The sequence below is a fragment of the Antedon bifida genome, chromosome 8, assembly GCF_963402885.1.
Source record: "Antedon bifida chromosome 8, ecAntBifi1.1, whole genome shotgun sequence".
In the NCBI taxonomy this organism is placed as follows: Eukaryota; Metazoa; Echinodermata; class Crinoidea; order Comatulida; family Antedonidae; genus Antedon; species Antedon bifida.
The window spans coordinates 15898453-15918610 of NC_136233.1; the positions used below are offsets into that span (position 1 = coordinate 15898453).

The 20158-nt window shown below is 32.8% G+C and overlaps 4 protein-coding genes across 5 annotated transcripts; 3 read left to right on the forward strand and 1 right to left on the reverse strand.

Moving 5' to 3' along the window:
• Positions 1-54: 54 nt before the first annotated feature.
• On the forward strand, positions 55-4934 carry LOC144849861 (uncharacterized). 2 transcript variants are annotated; one of them, XR_013614011.1, is made up of 9 exons: positions 55-350; positions 770-850; positions 1103-1312; positions 1857-1994; positions 2409-2469; positions 2589-2656; positions 3370-3464; positions 3856-4271; positions 4323-4934. XR_013614011.1 is itself a non-coding variant. In XM_078706948.1 (8 exons), the coding sequence occupies exons 1-8, from the start codon at positions 294-296 to the stop codon at positions 3977-3979; spliced, it is 834 nt and encodes a 277-aa protein (XP_078563074.1). In that variant the 5' UTR covers positions 55-293; the 3' UTR covers positions 3980-4934. The 2 variants fall into 2 exon arrangements, 1 of the variants encoding a protein (XP_078563074.1); XM_078706948.1 differs by having other exon boundaries at positions 3856-4934.
• Positions 4935-5712: 778 nt separating this feature from the next.
• Positions 5713-12355, forward strand: LOC144849511 (uncharacterized). Its single transcript, XM_078706440.1, has 8 exons — positions 5713-6044; positions 7201-7292; positions 7386-7445; positions 9039-9089; positions 9512-9629; positions 10750-10850; positions 11246-11440; positions 11727-12355. Exons 2-8 carry the CDS (start codon positions 7281-7283, stop codon positions 11754-11756), a joined length of 567 nt encoding a protein of 188 aa, XP_078562566.1. The 5' UTR covers positions 5713-6044; positions 7201-7280; the 3' UTR covers positions 11757-12355.
• LOC144849512 (cilia- and flagella-associated protein 418-like) lies at positions 12302-15780 on the reverse strand. Its single transcript, XM_078706441.1, has 5 exons — positions 15583-15780; positions 15247-15328; positions 14772-14905; positions 14031-14179; positions 12302-13763 (listed from the first exon to the last, which is right to left on the reverse strand). Exons 1-5 carry the CDS (start codon positions 15672-15674, stop codon positions 13657-13659), a joined length of 564 nt encoding a protein of 187 aa, XP_078562567.1. The 5' UTR covers positions 15675-15780; the 3' UTR covers positions 12302-13656.
• A 187-nt stretch (positions 15781-15967) lies between these two features.
• On the forward strand, positions 15968-19570 carry LOC144849510 (eukaryotic translation initiation factor 6-like). The gene is made up of 7 exons (XM_078706438.1): positions 15968-16190; positions 16497-16582; positions 16734-16909; positions 17177-17287; positions 17892-17957; positions 18315-18496; positions 19000-19570. The coding sequence occupies exons 1-7, from the start codon at positions 16084-16086 to the stop codon at positions 19007-19009; spliced, it is 738 nt and encodes a 245-aa protein (XP_078562564.1). The 5' UTR covers positions 15968-16083; the 3' UTR covers positions 19010-19570.
• The last annotated feature ends 588 nt before the right edge of the window (positions 19571-20158 follow it).

A 20158-nucleotide genomic window follows, 5' to 3' on the forward strand; every position in this document is an offset into this window, starting at 1 on the left:
TGTGGTAGAATCCGAAAGAGGGCGGCAGACCGAAAAAACACTCATTCATGAATTTCTCTCGAATTTCTTGACACAAAAACTGGCAGAATATTAACTCTGCGTTCTGATGCTGATATAGCCTAATGTTTAGTTACTGGATATGTCTACATTGCTGCAACTTTTAATGTCGAAATGACTAGTAACTGACCAAATAATCTAATCCAAAATTCGATTAATTGTAAATGTTATAAACTATCTGTCTGTCGCCCTCTCCTGGTATTGTTCGCCAAGACCTGCCGAAAAATGTCAACAGAATGTTTTGTTACCATTTTCTCTCCTCAAACACATTACAATTTTTAGTTTTTTTACTTGTAAGTATTTTGATAATTAGTAAAAATAAATCTGTAGAGACCGAGTCAGTTTTTATTCTCCTGACATCTATGTTGTTTCACGTAGGCCTGCTTACCGTTCCAGCTACCTTCATCCTCCCGGAAACCGACCGGGTAGATTTTTGTTTTGACCTGTCTAATTATTTCATTTTGCAGGCCTAGCTATTTTGATTTGTTTATAGACTCAGTTATTTTTCACGAATACAAGACTCTTTTTATTCAAACGACAAGAACAATTTATATGTTTAAAACAATATTGTTTAACAATCTGTTTTATAGGCCCACTAGGCCTATATACTACTGTACTGTCAGCTATCTTACCAAATTGTTAGGTAGGGCTATGTCTTATTTATTGGGCCTGGCTATAAATAAATATAAACAATTATTTTAATTAATTTCAGGTTGTTGTAACCTACGAAGTCACTGGATCTGAACAATGCTCAAGACACAAATCTAGAACAGCAAGAAAAACTTTAGAAAAGGTTTCACATTTTAAATTTTTTAAAATTTCTAATCTTAAACGACAATGATTAAAATCCTCAATAATGAGATCATTTAAAAATAAATTATGTAATATATATATAAATATTTAAAATATAAAAACAAATACAAATTTATTAAAAGTAGTTATTTTAAGCAATTTTTGTGTTAGAAATATCAAATTTAATTATATTCTTTGACAAAAAGGTACTCAATAATACTAAGTTACATTTTGTAAACATTTTTTTTTCCAGAATTTCTTTCCTACATTCCAAACACACGGCTACACAGTTCCAGACAAGTGCCCGTGGAATCTGAAACATGATATTTATTTGATGCAGGAGCAGAACAAAGAAACTGATGAATTAGGCCGATGGGTGTGCAATATTTGTGGCAAGATATTTGTGTCAGAGTATCATATAGATTTACACATGACAAACAGACACAAAGATCATCTGTTGAATGTAATAAAGCCTGTTTTTATTCATTTTATACTTGCTCGAATATAATCCCACTCTGGGCCATAAACTCACCACTAGGTATTTAGTAGTAATTGTCATCCAAAATAATCCAGTTGGTCCTCATATATAATCCCACCCTGAGCCATAAACTAACTAGATGTACCATGCAAATGATCCAATCATATATAAAGTGTGTAAACTCACCACTTGATTTTCATGCAAGATAATCCAGTTGGTCCTCGTATATAATCCCACCCTGGGGTATTAACTCACCACTAGGTTTTTAGTAGTAAATTGTCATCCAAAATAATCCAAGTGGTCCTCGTATATAATCCGACCCTGGAACATAAACTAACAAGATGTATGATGCAAATGATCCAATCATATTATAAGGTGTGTAAACTCACCACTTGATTTTCATGCAAGATAATCCAGTTGGTCCTCATATATAATCCCACCCTGGGATATTAACTCACCACCAGATTTTTAACCTCCATTTTGATTCACAACCATCTAATTGTCATTTAATATTAAAATACTTTTACAGCCAAGTGATCCAGTATGCTTAGCTGATTCCTGTGACATTCTGCGATGTGACATTCTATCAGGTGACAAAAGGACAAATTACTGGGACGAAGCTTTGTGCAATGAAGCACGACTGAAACAGCTCATGGATTCGTGTGAGGTAGGCTACTGATTTATGTTATGATTTAAGATTATGATTTATTATGATACACAAAAATATGATATGATACAACAATTATTGACCTTTTGTTTTCATGACACACAATTGGACTCACAGTTATTGAGTCTAAAAAAGTTTGATGTGCCCAAATATGGTAGTGATGACAACATCATGTCCATATATGGGTGCATCACATTTTGTTGTCACATAAAGTTTGAGAGTGTAAACAGACCTTTACAGTCATTCAGTGAAACTAGAAAACTGTATAATTTATTAGTCTAAAGCTACACTATCAAATTAGTTTGACAAAAAACTTTGATGTGCCCAAATATGGTAGTGATATACCCAAGTATGGTAGTGATATGCCCAAATATGGTAGTGATTTTTATGACACAGTTGTATGTTTTATTTCAGAAACAAGTAAGAAGTTGTTGTCCTGATCAAATAAAAGAAAATGAAAGATTTGATTTTATTTGTAAGTTGTTTTTTCATCGCCATCATATTTATTCATTTTCTTTTTAAAGATAATAAAGTAAATATGTGAAAGTAGTTTACTGAATATAACATGTGTAAGTTTTCTTGTTCACTTTGTAGCTAAACTAATTGACAGTACTTGTTCTTCGTTGACTTGTGACAAGTTTTATGATACTGATAACCAAGAGGTAAGGTCTATGTCGTCATTATAATAATAATAAGCTTTATTTATTCACGGATACTTAACTCAACTGAAAGTTGTTTTTCAGTAAGGCCATGCTCAAAAGAAAACACCAACAAAAACAAATGTAAAAAGACCTTAATTACTATCAAAGCAGATAATAAAACAATTACAATGAAATAAAATGAAACAATGATACACTTACTAACTACAAAATTAAATAATACACTACATTGAATACATTTAAATAAAGCTAGATAAAATTAGCAGTTAACAGTTTCTTAAAAAGAGAGACAGTGTTCACATTTTTAAAATCTTCATTTAGCTCTTAAAATGCTGGTATAGATGCCTGCATCGTCCAGAGCTTACCAGCATATAATTATTGGACTATTCATGCAGGGAATATAACAAGTATATCATGTGTTATGCTTTTTTGTAACTGCTTGTGTATTTTAACATATTTTATTGATATTTATATACCACGACCAAACAAATTTCCAATAGAATTAATTGAATAGAATTTTTAGTGTGATGTGCCCAAATATGGTAGTGATATGCCCAAATATGGTAGTGATGTGGCATCATCATGTCCATATATGGGCACATCATATGTCACATAAAGTTTGATAGTGTAGACAGAGCTTAAGGGTGACTGTACTAAGTACTAAAAGTACTAAGCCAGTGTTTGTATGTCCATACATGAATCTATTTTCTTCTCAGGAATCTATATACAGCAGCTCTGTTTATATCATTTTAATTGTCGTGCTAGGGACAGCTTTGGTGCTTTATTATACGGTGGCTATTATCCATTTCTTGTAAGTAGTACATGTTACTCTAACGTCATTATGCTCAGTACACTGAGAAACCTTTCCTGCTTCTTACGATTCAAATATTATATTCCTAGCAAGAATGGTTTAGAGGGATGAATGCCAGGCTAGTTTTCTGGATGTTGTGGGTTCGAGTCCTACCGTGGAATTTTTTTGTTCTAAGCAGATTGAGAGAGTAGGGCAAAACATCTCTGACCAATAACTTAGTTCCCTGACCCAAAGCAACTCCTTAGTAGCTAAATTATCATCATATTACTTTCGTCTTACATCATCATAATTTAATAAGTGTGATCATCATTATCATTATCACCAATTAGTACCAGGTAGTATTCTTTTTCAATTAAAAATATTTTGTGGATAAATGTTCTTTTCGTTCCAGCACCGACGAATCTTTTACAAAAGACAACGATGAATTTTCTGAGAAAAAAAAACGTCAGCGTTATACTGCTCCTATGGGATCTGAAATACGCAATAGATACACTTCAATAGGGCCTAGGAGATGAAAAGCTGTAGCAGATCCAATAAATAGGATCTAGGAGGAGTTTATAAAAGTGCGCCCCAGTAACAGATTCAATAAATAGGATCTAGGAGTTGATAAAAGTGCGCCCCAGTAACAGATTCAATAAATAGGATCTAGGAGGAGTTGATAAAAGTGCGCCCCAGTAACAGATTCCATAAATAGGATCTAGGAGGAGTTGATAAAAGTGCGCCCCAGTAACAGATTCAATAAATAGGATCTAGGAGGAGTTGATAAAAGAGCGCCCCAACAGATCCAATAAATAAGATCTAGGCGGGGTTGATAAAAGTGCGCCCCAGTAACAGATCCAATAAATAGGATCTAGGAAGAGCTGATAAAGTGCGCCCCAGTAACAGATCCAAAATCAAATTTGTGCTGTTAGGAGAGAAAAACAATTTTTTCATTAATAATTCAGATTCTGTACTTTTTAATGAAATGTAATTTTAATTAAATGTATATAAATTGATCAGTGTAGGCATATTTTAAAATTAATAAGATTATATATAAATATTAATGTTATAACAAATTGTTCATGCATATTTTAATTAGTCTTAAAATAGTTACATCAAAGATAATTTTAACATTTTATACAATATAAAATCGAATAACTGCAGAAGACTGTAGCTATATGTCGATAACATTTGTAAGTTTTTATAGTTTTATTGACATTATAAAAACAAATTCGGCATATTTTAAAAAGTAGTCCGTATTTTTATTCTTGTAATTTGTAGGTGCTTTAGGTGTATTGCATAATTGTATGAAAATTAGGTATAATAGTATTTGTACTTACATGTTTGTGTGAATATACTGTTGACTTTAAATTGGGTATTTTACATTTGTGTTTTTGTGTTATTTTAAAAGAATTTTGTAAATGAGTGGCTGTGCCATGTGTTCAGTACTTTTAATTTATTTGTAAATTGTGGAATTAAAGTATTTTTCAGAAAAAAGATCATAATTATATGCTATGTTTAATATGTCGTTTATATTCCAAATGCTCCAGTACACTGTAATGCTCGGTTGTAAAACAATATTGTGCCCTAACGACTTTTAAGCCATGTGATAGATGGAAAAAACGACAAATATACATTGTACGAAGTTTCTTTTAAAATAATTTCCACCATAGCATAGACTACTCCTTATTGCTTGGTTTCTGTTTCGTTTACTGTACGTCCCGCGTTGCGCCCATCGGGACCAAGTCGTAGAGACAGTACGGAAATCTTCTAATAGTAACCCACACTCTAATAGTAACCCACACTCTAATAGTAACCCCCTTCTAATAGTAACCCACCTTATAAGTAAATCTATAATAACAACCAATTACTCTAATAGTAACCCATGGGGGTTACTATTAGAGTCACAAAAACTTATGATGCAGCCGTATTTTGAAAATAAGGAGATAATGCATGTTGATCTCGGGAGTGGGGGAGGATTGAGTGTTTTTGAGTTTATAAAATTATTTATTCGTACTGTTTTTTATTATTTTGCTACGATTTGCTGACCGGAAAAGTTGGGGTGCGATACTATTTTCAGGTGCCTAATTCAAGATTAGTAATAGTAACCCACTACTCTAATAGTAACCCCCCTTCTAATATTAACCCACCCTAAAAAACAATCAAAGAATAATAACCCAGGGTTACACTTACACACACAATATTTACGGTATGCTATTTTAGAACATGCCCTCATCCTCTTTTCGAACCCCTCCCCTTTCTAGGAACACACTGCATACGTAACAACCTGTCACTAGAGATAGAACCAGGGTCAGTAGCTCTTATCTCCATATCATTACCCGCTGATAATCGTTATATATCTAGTGGTCAGTATAATTGAATTGACCCTTTGAATTGGCACATCATTGTCCGAAACACAATCCCGCTACCATGTGCATTGTTTGCAAGCAAACAAAAACATATCCTAGTTTTAGTACACAACAATAGAGGCTTGCCTGCTGATGTGATCAACATAAGGACAGTCATTGATCGCTGCATATCACTGTTGTAAGAAGAGAGTTGAATTTACTTTGAACACCAAATACATATTTCTTAGGAGTGGTAAGTTATTTTCATCTTAATTTACTTTTATTAAAAAGACTCACTTAGTGTTATTATTACTATCGAGTTTGAAAACATTCAATATATTCCGACATTTTTATATATGCATTTTGGTTTCTGGTTCCGCCTTTGCACCCCGTTGCTAAGGAGAGGGTCGCGATACCAATGCGGGAGGTACCAGACAGTGTTGTATGTTATATGGTGAGATATGTTAGTATTTGGAACATTACAGTAGTATAGAAAATACAATTACATAAAATCACTCCCTACAATAATATTTAGAATGTTATCACCTATCAAAGTCCCCGGACGCAATGCGTTCCCGGATAGTGCCATGGTATTATAATGTTACAAATATAATCGTGGTTCATTTTTATGGTACATACATAGTGCCAGTGTTTATTTCATCAGCTTAGTTGTATCTGCACTATAGAAATACCAGGACCATTCCGTCAATTCTAGTTATTATAGCACAAGCTTCCCAGCTTAAAGGGTTATCCTCTGCTATACCATAAATGTATAAGTATTTAGTTTCTGTATGATTTTGTTAATTTCAAATTATAATGTAATGTGTATATTATAGATAGCAATACATATTACAAACAAACAACAAACATGACTCTAATTTAGATTAGTAGGTCTAAATTAACAAAAACATGGACGAGTTAGTGCCAGTTGGAATGTTTTATGCTGTATATGTTTGCTGTTCAATTCCGAAATAAAACTTGAATTAAGTTATTCGTTTACTTCTGGTTCTACAAGACCTACAATAGCTATACAAGTTTATGGTTGTTATCAAAGATTAATACAGTATAGTTTATGGATAGTTAATGGTTCTAATCGAGCAGTTCTAGGGTCAAGTGTTTGATTATATTCATTAAGTTTGCCCTTTTGATCAACTCTCATAACATGCATTTTATAGGTACCTATACTACTGTATACTGTGCGATTCAATACATTACAATTAAACGTTCAAATAACTTTAAAAAAGAAAACATTAACACAATAAAGTACGTCCGCATGAAAGCAACAATTAAAAACTGTTTTAGTATCATGTTATTTCTGTTGAAGTTTTGTGAACTAACATTATTTGATGAAGACAGAAATGGGAACGTATTATATATACATATATTGTTATTATTTGTCTTTGCTACAGGTTCCAAATGCGTAAGCTGTGAGGTCAATTTTGGTATAATTTGTTCCTCTTCAAGATAGTTTCACGGCACTACTTCAAATATGGAGTTTGATGTAAGTTAATATGAAAAAAAAACATTTTAACTTTGTATTGATTGATAACTTTGATGACTTGATTAATTTTTGTTCTTTCTTTTTTTTTTGCAGTTATGGATGGATACACTGTACGGATGGGCACCATCGACAATGCAGGCGAAGAACATTAAGGTAACCGTATGTGAATACTTATAACCAGCAAGGCTAGTTATTATATTGTACTCAAGTTGAGAATTAAGTAATAACTTAAAAAAAAGATTTCATTTGATTGAGGACAAGTATAGTGTCTGGTTCATTACCGGGTTTCGGCATCTAGCAACAATTATTGAGTGGAGTTGTGGCTTGGTGGTTATGATGCTTGGCTACCAATCCAGGGGTTCTGGGTTCAAGTCCCGTCACAGTCAGGATTTTCTAAGGACAAATTACAACTCCACTCCCAAAGACTTGTAATAAGACTTTGTTTACGTAGATCATCTTGTGTATATGTTTGTCTTGTGAACCTCTGAGGTTCCCTAATGATCAGCAATTGCTGGATGGATCACCCTCAATAAATATGGTCCCAAAAAAATGCATACTAGGGGCGGATGATAGAGTAGCGTCCACTCTTGATAATGACCTTAATTTTAAAAACACATTAAGAATATTGTTAATTATGGCGAGAATTTGTAAACGATTAATAATACTCTTTCCCAAACCCTTTCAATTATTAAGCTCTGTCTACACATCAAACTAGTTTGACAAAAAAAGATGTGCCCAAATATGGTAGTAATGTGCGCACATATGGATGACATTTTTTTGTCACATAAAGTTTGATAGTGTAGACAGAGCTTTATAGACCAACTACTTAACTTTGTTGGTCTTAGAGGTGCACGTCCCTATTATGAGTCTACTATCTGTACGACATTTAACAGCAATTGTAAATATCATAGCAACACGATTATATGATGTAAGAACACAGTATTATTAGGCGTACCAAAGAAGAATAAACACGAAACTCAACTAAGCAAATAATATACTTAGGTTACTAAGATACATATGGTAACGTTCACATATTCACGATATAGAGTAATTGGGTATACACCTTAAAACCCTCTCTTATCTGCAATATGATTTTAGAATAATCGGTATCGGGTATTTATATCCAATACCATAGTGGGCATAACCACAGTTGACGTGCGTACGCGTACAAATAACGTGCAACATAGCGTAAAAATCAGACTCCAAGTCCAAGTAATTATTTCAAATCGAAAATGTATTTTTCAATGCCGTCGTTTAGCTCTGATATGTCTGAGAAAAGATATCGCTGGTATTGGTCAAATTTCGTTTTATTTGGCCTGAACGGGTCTTAACATTCGTTTTTATGTTCATCCATCTCTCACCTCTTCCTTTATCAGTAGGTCTAGTGTCGCTCCTTTTACCTTAGGCAATTACATTAATATTGCAGTAATGCCTGGTTTGAGATACCCTCGGGTGCGATACTTGACACCCAAGTAAATTTAGCTCTAAAGCTTATAACAAAAACTGTACTTTTCTATGTAAATAGAGCAATTATACTAAGTCATTGCTTTGATCTAATGCATGACGAAACATCTATTTACCGAGTTATTGCCATCGATACCTTGCAGCTCAATATAGAGATCTATTCGCACTCGCACACAGTCATTTGGAACTAGTAGTCGACGAGCAAACCGGTTATGTTGAGCCGACTGAGATTGATTTAGTAATGTGTTTTTAACTTAATGTTTAAACGCTGATTTCCTTTAGGGTTCGTATGTTCATAGTAGTGGGTTCAACCTCCATGCTGTTGGCGTTATGGTAAGTTTTACATTTTACTAAAGTCAATTAAAGACTCTTTCCAATAAAAGACACTTCTAGTGCCGGTCTTTAGTTGGAGGGAGACAAACGCTACATAGACCACTAAAACCCGGGTCCCCAAAGTGGTCTTTAGTTGGAGGGAGACAAACGCTACATAGACCACTAAAACCTGGGTCCCCAAAGTGGTCTTTAATTGGAGGGAGACCTGCATATGTTTTGGATCGTACAATTCAACCGACAACTATAGAGTCGAGTCGTAGCCAATTTGTAGAATAAAAGTATACATTTTTAATCATTATGTTGTTCCTACACCATTAATATCACTTGAGTTTGGACTTTGTAACTTTAGTGTTGCAAATGTTACATTATTCTAATTATTAAAAAAAAATGATGGTCATAGATATTTTGTTTACTATTACCAGGCAACCGAATTTCACAGTGGTAACATTATTCAACTGGAGTCTCGAACGACTGGAGGTCTATTACGAGTGAACGCATTGACAGGAAAAATAGACTTTAATGGGATTTACGGAAAGCAATGTAAGTATAGGCCTAGAGATGAAACGTTTGCGTAATGTATTCGTTACGGGATCCGTTATACTGTTTCACATTTTGGACAATTGTCCCTATTCATTGGACAACACTACTAGCCTACTATAAAGGGGGCTATTTCCCTATGAAATGAACGAATGGGCAATATATATGTTTTAAAATTACTGTCAGTTCCTATTGGACATTAAGTGGTCCCGAGGTTTTGCCTTAAAGCTTGGTTCTCACTACCGACGCAACGCAACGTAAGAAAATGCCCTTCCAATATTTGTGTTTTCCCCCGCCTGCGTGAAATCAAACCTGCGATTTTCGCAGAACTATTGCGTCGTCGGTTCCCACTTGTGACGCAATACATCACTTTGCGCCAATACGTCACTGCGTTGCGTTCTAGTGGGAACCACGCTTAAATGATAAATACATTTTCCTGAACTTATTACACTTTTCTTGTCTAAATTTCGCGCATTGTCCCCCTTGTTTTACCTTACGATTTCTGCGCTGTCCTTTTCGTGAAAAACTTCAATTGCATTGACTACAATAATTTTGCTCTTGTATTTGGGTCATCCATGATCACGCTTTTGAGAACTGTACATCTTCAGACGTCGCTATGACGATAAATGACTTGATCATTTCAATATGTTGTATTTCCTATTTGAGTAATTAATAAGACGTTCAATTTATTTAATAACATTTTTCAGCTGCGGCGGTGTATCACGTAAATTACCTAATTAAGTTTTTAATGATTTACTTGGTCATCAGTTGACAAAACACATTTGTTGCCAACTGGAACAAATGTGTCGCTTTACTGAACTGGTTTACATCAAAATTATGTCATCTCGGTTATGTAGTGCGATTTTCTTTTTCCCTTTGCATATTTTCTCATCTTTTAAATTCAAAAAATGGCGTATTATAGTTTATTCGTGTAACTTAAGTCAGGTAAACAATTAACACGGTGTTGGTTGGTGGTTATGAATACTGCTGCAAATAGTAGCCTTATCACTATTTTCAAATCATGTTGTTTACGTATACATTTCTGTGTTTTGATAAGCATTTTTTCCACTACTTTTTGATTTTGCGTCAATAGCAAATAATTATCTTGTATTGTTTCTTGCAGCTCAATTTGTTGTACAGATATTTGATGAGCACGTGACCTTACGATCTGTTGCTAATCCTCTGCACATATTAGTCCTCCGCAGTGGCACACTTTATGCTGATGTAAGTAAGCAAAAAACATGATGTTCAATCAATACGATCGACAAAGATACCATAAAACCTCGAAAAGAAGCCCATGGGCCTTGAGTGGGCTTCTTTTTAAGATGGGCTTCTTTTCGAACAGAAGCCCTATGGCGATGACGGCAATGAATGTGATGATGGCCGTATTTTCAAGGTGTACGCTCGTTAGGAAATTGGAATTGGCGCGTCCCCAGTTTCAAAACAAGAGATGAACATAGTTTTCCGTTGGCGCGGCAGAAGGAGGCGGAATTCCTCCTCTTTAGCCGGTGGTTGAGAGGGGTCAGGGATGGGTATATTTTTGTCTCTGGCTTGTCTTATAACTACCGTATATACAAACAATACCCTTTTTGTCTACTTTATTCGTTATTTTCTTACAGGGTAAAGGAGATCCAAAATGCCGCTTTAAAGTACACTTCGTTGATGGTATGTACGTCAAGTTTGAGTCCGTACACAATCCTAACCGTTTCATATCAGTTCACAGGAAATATAGCGGTAACTCAGACATGCAATCAGTACAAAGTATGAGATCGTCTGGGGACGGGACACAGGGCCATTTCAAAGTCGTTCTTGTGGTAGGTACCCGTTATGTCTTTTATACTATTATTGATGCCTGCCTTACTGATCATTTTATGCGTTTCCGATGCACAATAAAACTATGTAATGAGACAACCATGTGTAGGTCTATATAGCTCTAACTCATCTCCTCTTGTTCTAAAACGTTATAACGTTTTCTTTCAACATACGCCTTCCAGAGTTTGTTTCCATTTTTTAGGCCAGGATGGTTTGTTGTGTTGTCTTTATTTGGTTCATCATTTTAATACGCAATACAAATAATAATTTTCTTTATTTCATTTTCAGGGTCACACACATACGTCATATGCTTCATGACATTCCCGACGGTCAGACGTGTCAAGTATACCGTATATATGTATCATTAGTTTATATTCACAAGCAGTCACCTGTGCTTTTAAAGTTTTAACGAATTATATTCCAATGACCGATTTTAAAACGTCTTGAGACGTGTACAAAGTTGCGATAAAATGATACCCCACAGCACGAGTAAAACGAATGTAGCTGTACTACAGAAACATACTTAGAGGACAAGCACCTTCTTTTAACTAATATACTTATGACGTAATAGGAACGTATAAACTTTATTATATTATCTTCTGGTTAAGAGATATTAAGCCATGATTCAATACAAACGTACATAATGTATGTATAAATAGTTTTGTATTGTTTTCAGAATAGCCGAAGTTTAAAATAATAGTTTTAAACAAAAAGTGATTTTCAAGACAATTTTCAGTATTAAATGTACCGTGATAAGTATTTAGTCGTAGCACATTCTTCAAAATATAAATACAATTGCTCACGAAGTGTTGGAGAGTGTCTGTGGTCGAGATTGCGGACACAAAACCATAACGACGACAGACTTGACTTTTTAGGTGTAACCCTTCATTTTAATTTAGCTCAAGGTGATAGGTAGTAAGTGCATATTGCATAATAAACAAATTCAACATTTATAGAAAATATATACTGTATTTACATTCATATTGATGATAAATAAGATGAGTATGGTTAGGAATATTGTCATTCATCCAGGTAGGATAGAATGATAAACCTGGTAAATTGGTCAAATCATTCGGTCTGATGATACGACCTGGATAGGTCACGACCGTCGCGGTTTAGTTGACCACATACTGTATATAAGATAAATTTAACATAAGTATACCTACTAACTAACACTGATAAATGAATAACATAACGATTTTAAATATTTTAGAGTAGAACCATATATAATAAAACTTATAATAATAATAATAATAATAATAATAATAATAATAATAATAATAATAATAATAATAATAATAATAATAATAATAATAAACGACTACAAGTAGAACAGTGATATATAAGTAAAAAACATCGACAACAAAATATCTGTACTTCAGTGAACAGCGTAGAATTTTTGTCTCATCACAAACAAGATCAGAGATATCATGTTCGATTGTGGCAATAGAAAACTTAAATTACACGCACGGATGACGTGCCGATAGCCTCATCTTACAATCTCGCTGTTTCTTGATAGAATAAATAATAGAATACTTCTTTCGAGCTCCGAATAATGTTATCATATTAGCAGAACTCTTCGTTTTTAGTGCACGTAATTAGTACTGTACAATTATTACAATCAACATGTAAGAGCGAACATTAAATGTATGCGCGAACATTAAATGTATGCGCGAACATTAAAGGAGCGCAAAAATTAATTTAACTGTTAAACATAAAATACAGTAAGGTTTAATAGCAATTGTGGATAGACACGTTTAAACTATAAATTGCTTACAATAATAAAAAATAGATATACTGCACTTAATAAACTCTTTTCATTCAATTGTTATTATCCATTATAATGTGAATGAAATAATAAATAAAACGCTATTACAGAAACTTGTTATAAGTTATTAATTAATAATTAGTAAATTAAATAATTGAATGATGAGGTTATAGACTTATAATTAATTATAATTACTTATATTGTATTGACTACTACTACTAGGCTTAGTATTTAAAAAGTATTAGATAGGTTATAATTTAATTACAAAAAAGTGAACTACAAAGATGTTTAGCTAATAAAAATACTTAATTAAAATTAGAATTATTTAAAATTACTTAATTAAAAAATAATTTTACATAATACTTAACGCTGACCAACACAAACTGGCAGGATTTCTTGGAATGTTTATAATAAATTTACTGACCGCGAACTTAATTTTAAAATTTACAATTATGTAGTGTGTTTACCACATACCCAATTTAATTCATGATCTGTGCTCAATTCCAATTGGTGCTTGATTGACCTCCATTTACATTGACAAGCATATGCTCTGGTACCTACAATAACAATAATTTCATTAAAATATTAATATAATATTTAAACCATTGTTAGGTACAGAAAGACTAATAATTAGGTCAATTTTGTTTGACTTATATTATTAAAAATGCAAAGTCAAATTTTCAAAATGAATTTAATTCATAAAGAACTAATAATAACCAACTAGAACTGGAATAATTAACTAGCCAAATGCTAGAGGACAGACTGGAATAACATGACAACCAAATGCTAGAGGGCAGGAGTGAGATGATTGGAAGATACTCTACCTTTTTCTTTTTTTAGTTTTGATTTCAATTTTTGAAAATCTGGAACATTATTTCTAAGGAACAAGTAATCACAGCTACTGTGCCAGACATAATCATCGAAAAATACAACCTTAAAATCACATGATGTGCAACGAAGCTGGTCACATGACCTATAAAAAAAAGTGTTATCAATTTATTTTATAATAGGAAGCTTTCAATTTGCCAGGATGACCGATGACCAAGCTAGGTCAGGTTGACCGATGACCAAGCTAGGTCAGGTTGATTGATGTGTCCTCTTATTAATGTATAATGACCAGGTAACATTAGATACTAATACATTTGTACTTGTTTTTATAGTTGTTTATTAAAGATGTATTGTCTCCCTGAAAAAAAAATTTTCAACATTTTTGTTGAATATGCCATTTTAATGTAACATAATAGTCATCCACTTTGAAAAAAAAATTGGATAAAAAAAAATGTATAAAAAAAAATGTATTTAACTGAAAAAAATGTAATTTAAAGCAAAAAATGGTCAAATTGGCTGCCAGCCAGTGGGTTTTTGAATTTAACCATTTATTTTGTCATTTTATAAGTGAAAACATTATTTGTTTTCGTTTTTTTTTCTACGGAAGTGATTAACTTTATGAAAACTACAAAATAACATATTCAAAGTCTGATTTAATTAATCTTCATTTTTCATGGTTTTGGGGGACAATACATCTTTAAATGTTTTGGTTTTACAAAATAGGAAATGCAACTAACTTTTGTGTTATTGAAGAGCTAGCGCCCATTTTACTAGAACTGCCACCAAGGTAAACAGGGAAGCACTTGCGAAATGATGACGAACATTTACTACTTTTATTTTCATTGCCATTTGTTGTTGTTTGGAAATTTGTCTGCAAGAAAAAAAAATTAAATTATATGCGAAAAAAAAAGGACATTGACAGCCTAGAAAAAGAAAGAAAAAAGTTGCGAGACTACGTTGTGTAAATAATAATGGAAATGAAAAGAATATGGATGATTCCTCAGAAAAGAGAAACAAATTTTAAAATTACTGTATTATGAATTATCGCTACAGTAATGTCGCAGCATGTTATAACTTGAATCTAAAATGTTGTTGAAATATCTATTATTTATGACATGAAACTTGCAAATTAATATGTTGCAAATGTAAATCATGAATATTTAAATTATTATTTACAGTATTGCTACATTATTCTTAATTATAAAACCCTACAATTGTGGAATGTGATGGTTCTTCATCAACATCATCAATAATTGCACTTATATCTTCATCAAGATCAGTTTTCTTTTTTGACCTGTAAAATAAAAAATATTTAAAAAGTATTTAAATTATTACTTGAAAAATAAATAATTGAACCTCTCCTGCCCTCAATTATTTATTTATATCAAGCTTGGCTAGATCATGATTGGTACTATGTGTCTCAAGGCCTAGGTAGACAGAATCGACTAGGCCCCCCGAGTAGGAGGAGGGAGTGACCACCATTTCATTAGTGTTTCATTCACGCCATGCCCATTAATATGATATGATATGCTAGCCTAGCTAGCCTACCTTTGAGTTGATTTTACAGGGGCTTTAGATGACGGTTTCTTGCAGAACTTGCCTTCTACTTCATCTAATAAGTCATCAAGATCATCTGCCATGATCTATAATAATAATCCTCAATTAATAAGGAATTAACACAGAATTAATAATGTAGAATGCTTATTCTGTTCAGATTGTTTATTGGCGACAAAACGTTGCCATACTAACTGTGACCTAATAAAATGTGACCTATTCATTTACAATATATTAGTTGGTGAAAAAGGTAGTATTTATAATATTTTCAATTGTTTATATTATTATCAAAATTATTCTTGTAGCTAAATATATTTTAAATCATTACTGAATTATTTATTTAATTTTAATTGTCTTTAGACAAATGTATTAAAACAAGATTACGTCATAAAATAAAAATTGCACAAGCAGACCGAAACAACGTGTTTTGTTCTGGTCTAAGGAAGTGACAGAAAATTACACATTTATTCAAGTATTATCGTTAGTTTTATCAAGATGGCTCTGCGTGCGTCTTTTGAAAACAATAATGAAATTGGTGTATTTTCAAAACTTACAAATTCGTATGCTTTAGTGGCAATCGGAGGATCCGAAAATTTCTACAGGTAGGCTAAAAGCCCTTCTTCTCTCTCTTGCGTCTGTGAAGGAGTAAAACCAATGGTCCGGATATTCAGGTGGTTGGCCGCCTGCTTCCCAGTGCCCCACTGGACGTGAAGTGAGCCTAGCTGGGCCTAGCTCTAAAACCTATTATACGTCTATTTGTTTCATGCTTTTCATATGTTAACGAATACTAATTTTGGTAAAGTTAAAATGAATTGGTAATTAATAAATTAAAAAAAAAAAACATTAATTTTTTTAAATGGCGTAAAATTAGGTTATTTATGACATTTTCTTTTCAATATTTAATTTAGTGTATTTGAGGGTGAATTGTCTGATGTTATTCCAGTTGTACGTTGTTCAATTGCTGACTGTAGAATAATTGGACGCCTAACAGTTGGTTAGTTATTATCTCATTTTATTTTCAAAAATGTTCATTAATTATGTTTTTTACTTGATGATAATTATTAATTTAGTGTAAGTGAAAAAAAAGAAAATTAGACTTAAACTTTAAAACAAACTTCGCAATTACAAAAAATAATTCTTTTTAGGTAACCGGCATGGTCTTCTAGTTCCAAGTAATACAACTGATCAAGAACTTCAACACATTCGTAACTCACTACCAGATTCTGTTAAAATTCAGCGAGTAGAAGAGAGACTGTCGGCTCTCGGAAATGTTATCGCGTGTAACGATCATGTAGCATTAGCGCACATTGATATTGACAAGGTAAATTGATGAAAGGTGGCTTGATATATTGTCCTTTATACTTACAGTACTACTACTTTACAGCCTTGTCGCCAAGACGTTCATGTACTTCTCCACCTGGGCTGCCTTGGAAATACACTTCACAAGATTTCTCCATTTGTTTCTATTCTGTTGCTTTTATTTTTGCTAGATACTTTATGCATCATCAAATTATTATTAATTTATTTACCTTGGTTATTTATATTAAAAAAAAAAATTTAAAATATTTTATGCATTTTTTGTGTCCAGGAAACAGAAGAAATTATAGCAGATGTTTTAAAAGTTGAAGTGTTTAGACAAACAGTTGCTGACAATGTGCTTGTTGGAAGCTATTGTGCTCTCAGCAACCAAGGTGCACTAGTAAGTAACGCAAAATAGATTCATTATAACATTATGTAAATAATTTGCACAGCGATGTGTCATTTCCATTACATTTAAAGATTTATTCCTTATTAATTCTCGTTCTCACGGTATGGTTCTAAAGCTCTGTCTATACTATCAAACTATTTTGACAAAAAAAGTGTGTACCCAAATATGGTATTGATATGCCATCATCATGTCCATATATGGGCACATCACATTTTTTTTATCACATTTGATAGAGTAGACAGAGTTTTAGAAAATCCAACAAATTCCTTATCCCCTGAGCTCAAACCAAACGATATGCCAAACAATAGTGCTATTCCATTTCTCACCAAACTTCTTAATGATAAATTATTCCTGTTTTCGAAGCTCATTTGTGCAATTTCTCTTCGCGAGTATTTTTGTGCTACTTTGTCTCCGCATTTGGTTTAAGCCATTTTCTATTTTAATATTTGAATGTTTTTGATATTTCTTATCTGTATTTATTATAGTAAATACTGTTGTAATTCAGGTGCTGCGACCACAATATTTTTGAATAAATGGTTATAATTATTACTATACTGTTATTTTCAGTTGTTGACATACTGTTATTTATTTATAGGTTCACCCGAAAACAAAAATTGAAGATCAAAATGAACTTTCATCTCTTTTGCAAGTACCTTTAGCGGTTAGATATTTGTTTTCATTGATATTTTTTTTTGCATAATTCAAACCTCCGAGAAGTAGTTAATTTCAGTTCCTGCTGTAAATTTCAAAACAATGTAGTATTATTCATTGTTATATTTCGTAGAATGAGTTGTTTGGAAAGGTTTGTCACCATAAATAGAATTCTCTTAAGCTCTGTCTACCCTATCAAACTAGTTTGACAAAAACAGTAATGGTAATAGTGATATGTCCATATATGGGAACATCACATTTTGTTGTCACATAATATTTGATAGAGTAGACAGAGCTTTATAATTTATGGAAAGTAATTTTAGTCAAGCTGATTGCAATGATAGAATTTACTTGTTACTTTCCCTAGGCTGGTACTGTGAACCGTGGTGCTGATGTCATCGGTGCCGGTATGGTGGTGAACGATTGGTGTGCATTCTGTGGTCTAGATACCACAAGTATAGAACTGTCGGTGGTTGAGAGCATATTTAAATTAGGTGATTCAAAGGCATCAGGAATTGCTGCACCAATGAGAGAATCTCTTATTGACAGGTAAGAACCAAGTTACTAATTGTGGTTGTAGTCTTCATATGCATTTAAAATTCTTGGGTCCAACTCGTGAAATCTAAAGCTCTGTCTACACTATCAAACTAGTTTGACAACAAAAATGTGTTGTATGATGTCATTGTGTAATTTTTTTGTCACATAAAGTTTGATAGTGAAGACAAAGCTTTAGAGAAAAAACAAATGCTATTGTTTTTTTACTTATAATTAAAAACTGAAACCCCATTTACAGGCTCAAAACTGAACCCCATTCGCAGCCCAAAAACTGAACTGCCTTTTCCAGGCCTAAAACTGAATCCCGTTTGGCAGGCCTAAAGCTGAATCCCGTTTGGCAGGCCTAAAGCTGAATCCTGTTTGGCAGTCTCAAAACGTCAGATGTATCAGAGAAGTTTGGTTGCAGAATGCATTTTTGAGATTAGGAAATTTGGGTTATTGAGCAAATTGTCTAATTATTAACCAATTGATGATGTTCTTTTCTTCTTACTTTATAGCATGACATAAGGCAACAGGTCACAGATCAGAGGTCACAGTTGAACTATCACTGGGTTACAGATACAGAAGACCAAATGAACATTGTGGGTTATATAAAGCTTTATATTAGAAAGTATTATAGTTTTTGTATTCCTGATGGGCTCGCATTAAAGGATGTATACTACAATCAATTTGAGTTTGCAACATCTAGAACTAAAGGAATATGCAAATATGGATATCATCCAGAACTGATCAGGATTGTGACGTCTCATATTTGTCTTCTAGTTGTTACAAAATTCTGTGAAGCATAAGTAGTAATAATAATGTTCCAGTAAATTAAATTTAATACTGCTGAAATAATATTCTTTATTAGTCATCATACCATAGTATAAAACTGACTCCAAATAACGAGAGGCAAGCCATGATTCAACGTTTTGATCTTTATTTGATCATCATCAGGAATGATCATCATTTATATACCAAGGATTGGTAATGATGATTTGTTTCAAATATCATGGTTAAATATTAATTTTAAGATACATAGTGAATTCATGTATAAGAAAAAAAATAAAATCTTATGTATGTACAGTAGTCTATTGTTCAAATATTTTCATTTCCAAAACTGAAGACACAGCAATTGAATACCACAGCATATCACTACCCCTTGAATTGTTTTTAATCAGAACCATCTTGATATAGAAATAATAGTGAAAGTAATATAAATTAAAACTTGAAATTAATAAACAGATATAACAATTTAGAGAATCAACAATTTAAAAAATAGCATTGATTCAGAGGATTTCCAAAAAAAATAAAATTATTTAAATTGATATTGAACATTATTTGACTCAATTTGCTGCCCATACATAAACTTTTACAACTGATGGTTCCCGGCGGCATGGAAATTTAAAGCAAAGATCGTATAGCGCCACGTAGTGGCGCAAGATATGGAACTGACGCTCGAAAAATGATAATTGCATGGGCAGCCATTCCGGCAAGCGGATTACCCAGAAGGCAATGTGGCACAACACCGAAATCAATGTAAACAAATAGGGTTTACATCTTCGCGATAAACAGTACGACTTTATTTTATCTTTTGCGTCAAAATGAAAGAACATTTATATAAAATTCGATTATATAAAGTTACTCCATTTGTTATTACACTTACATATGCGTATA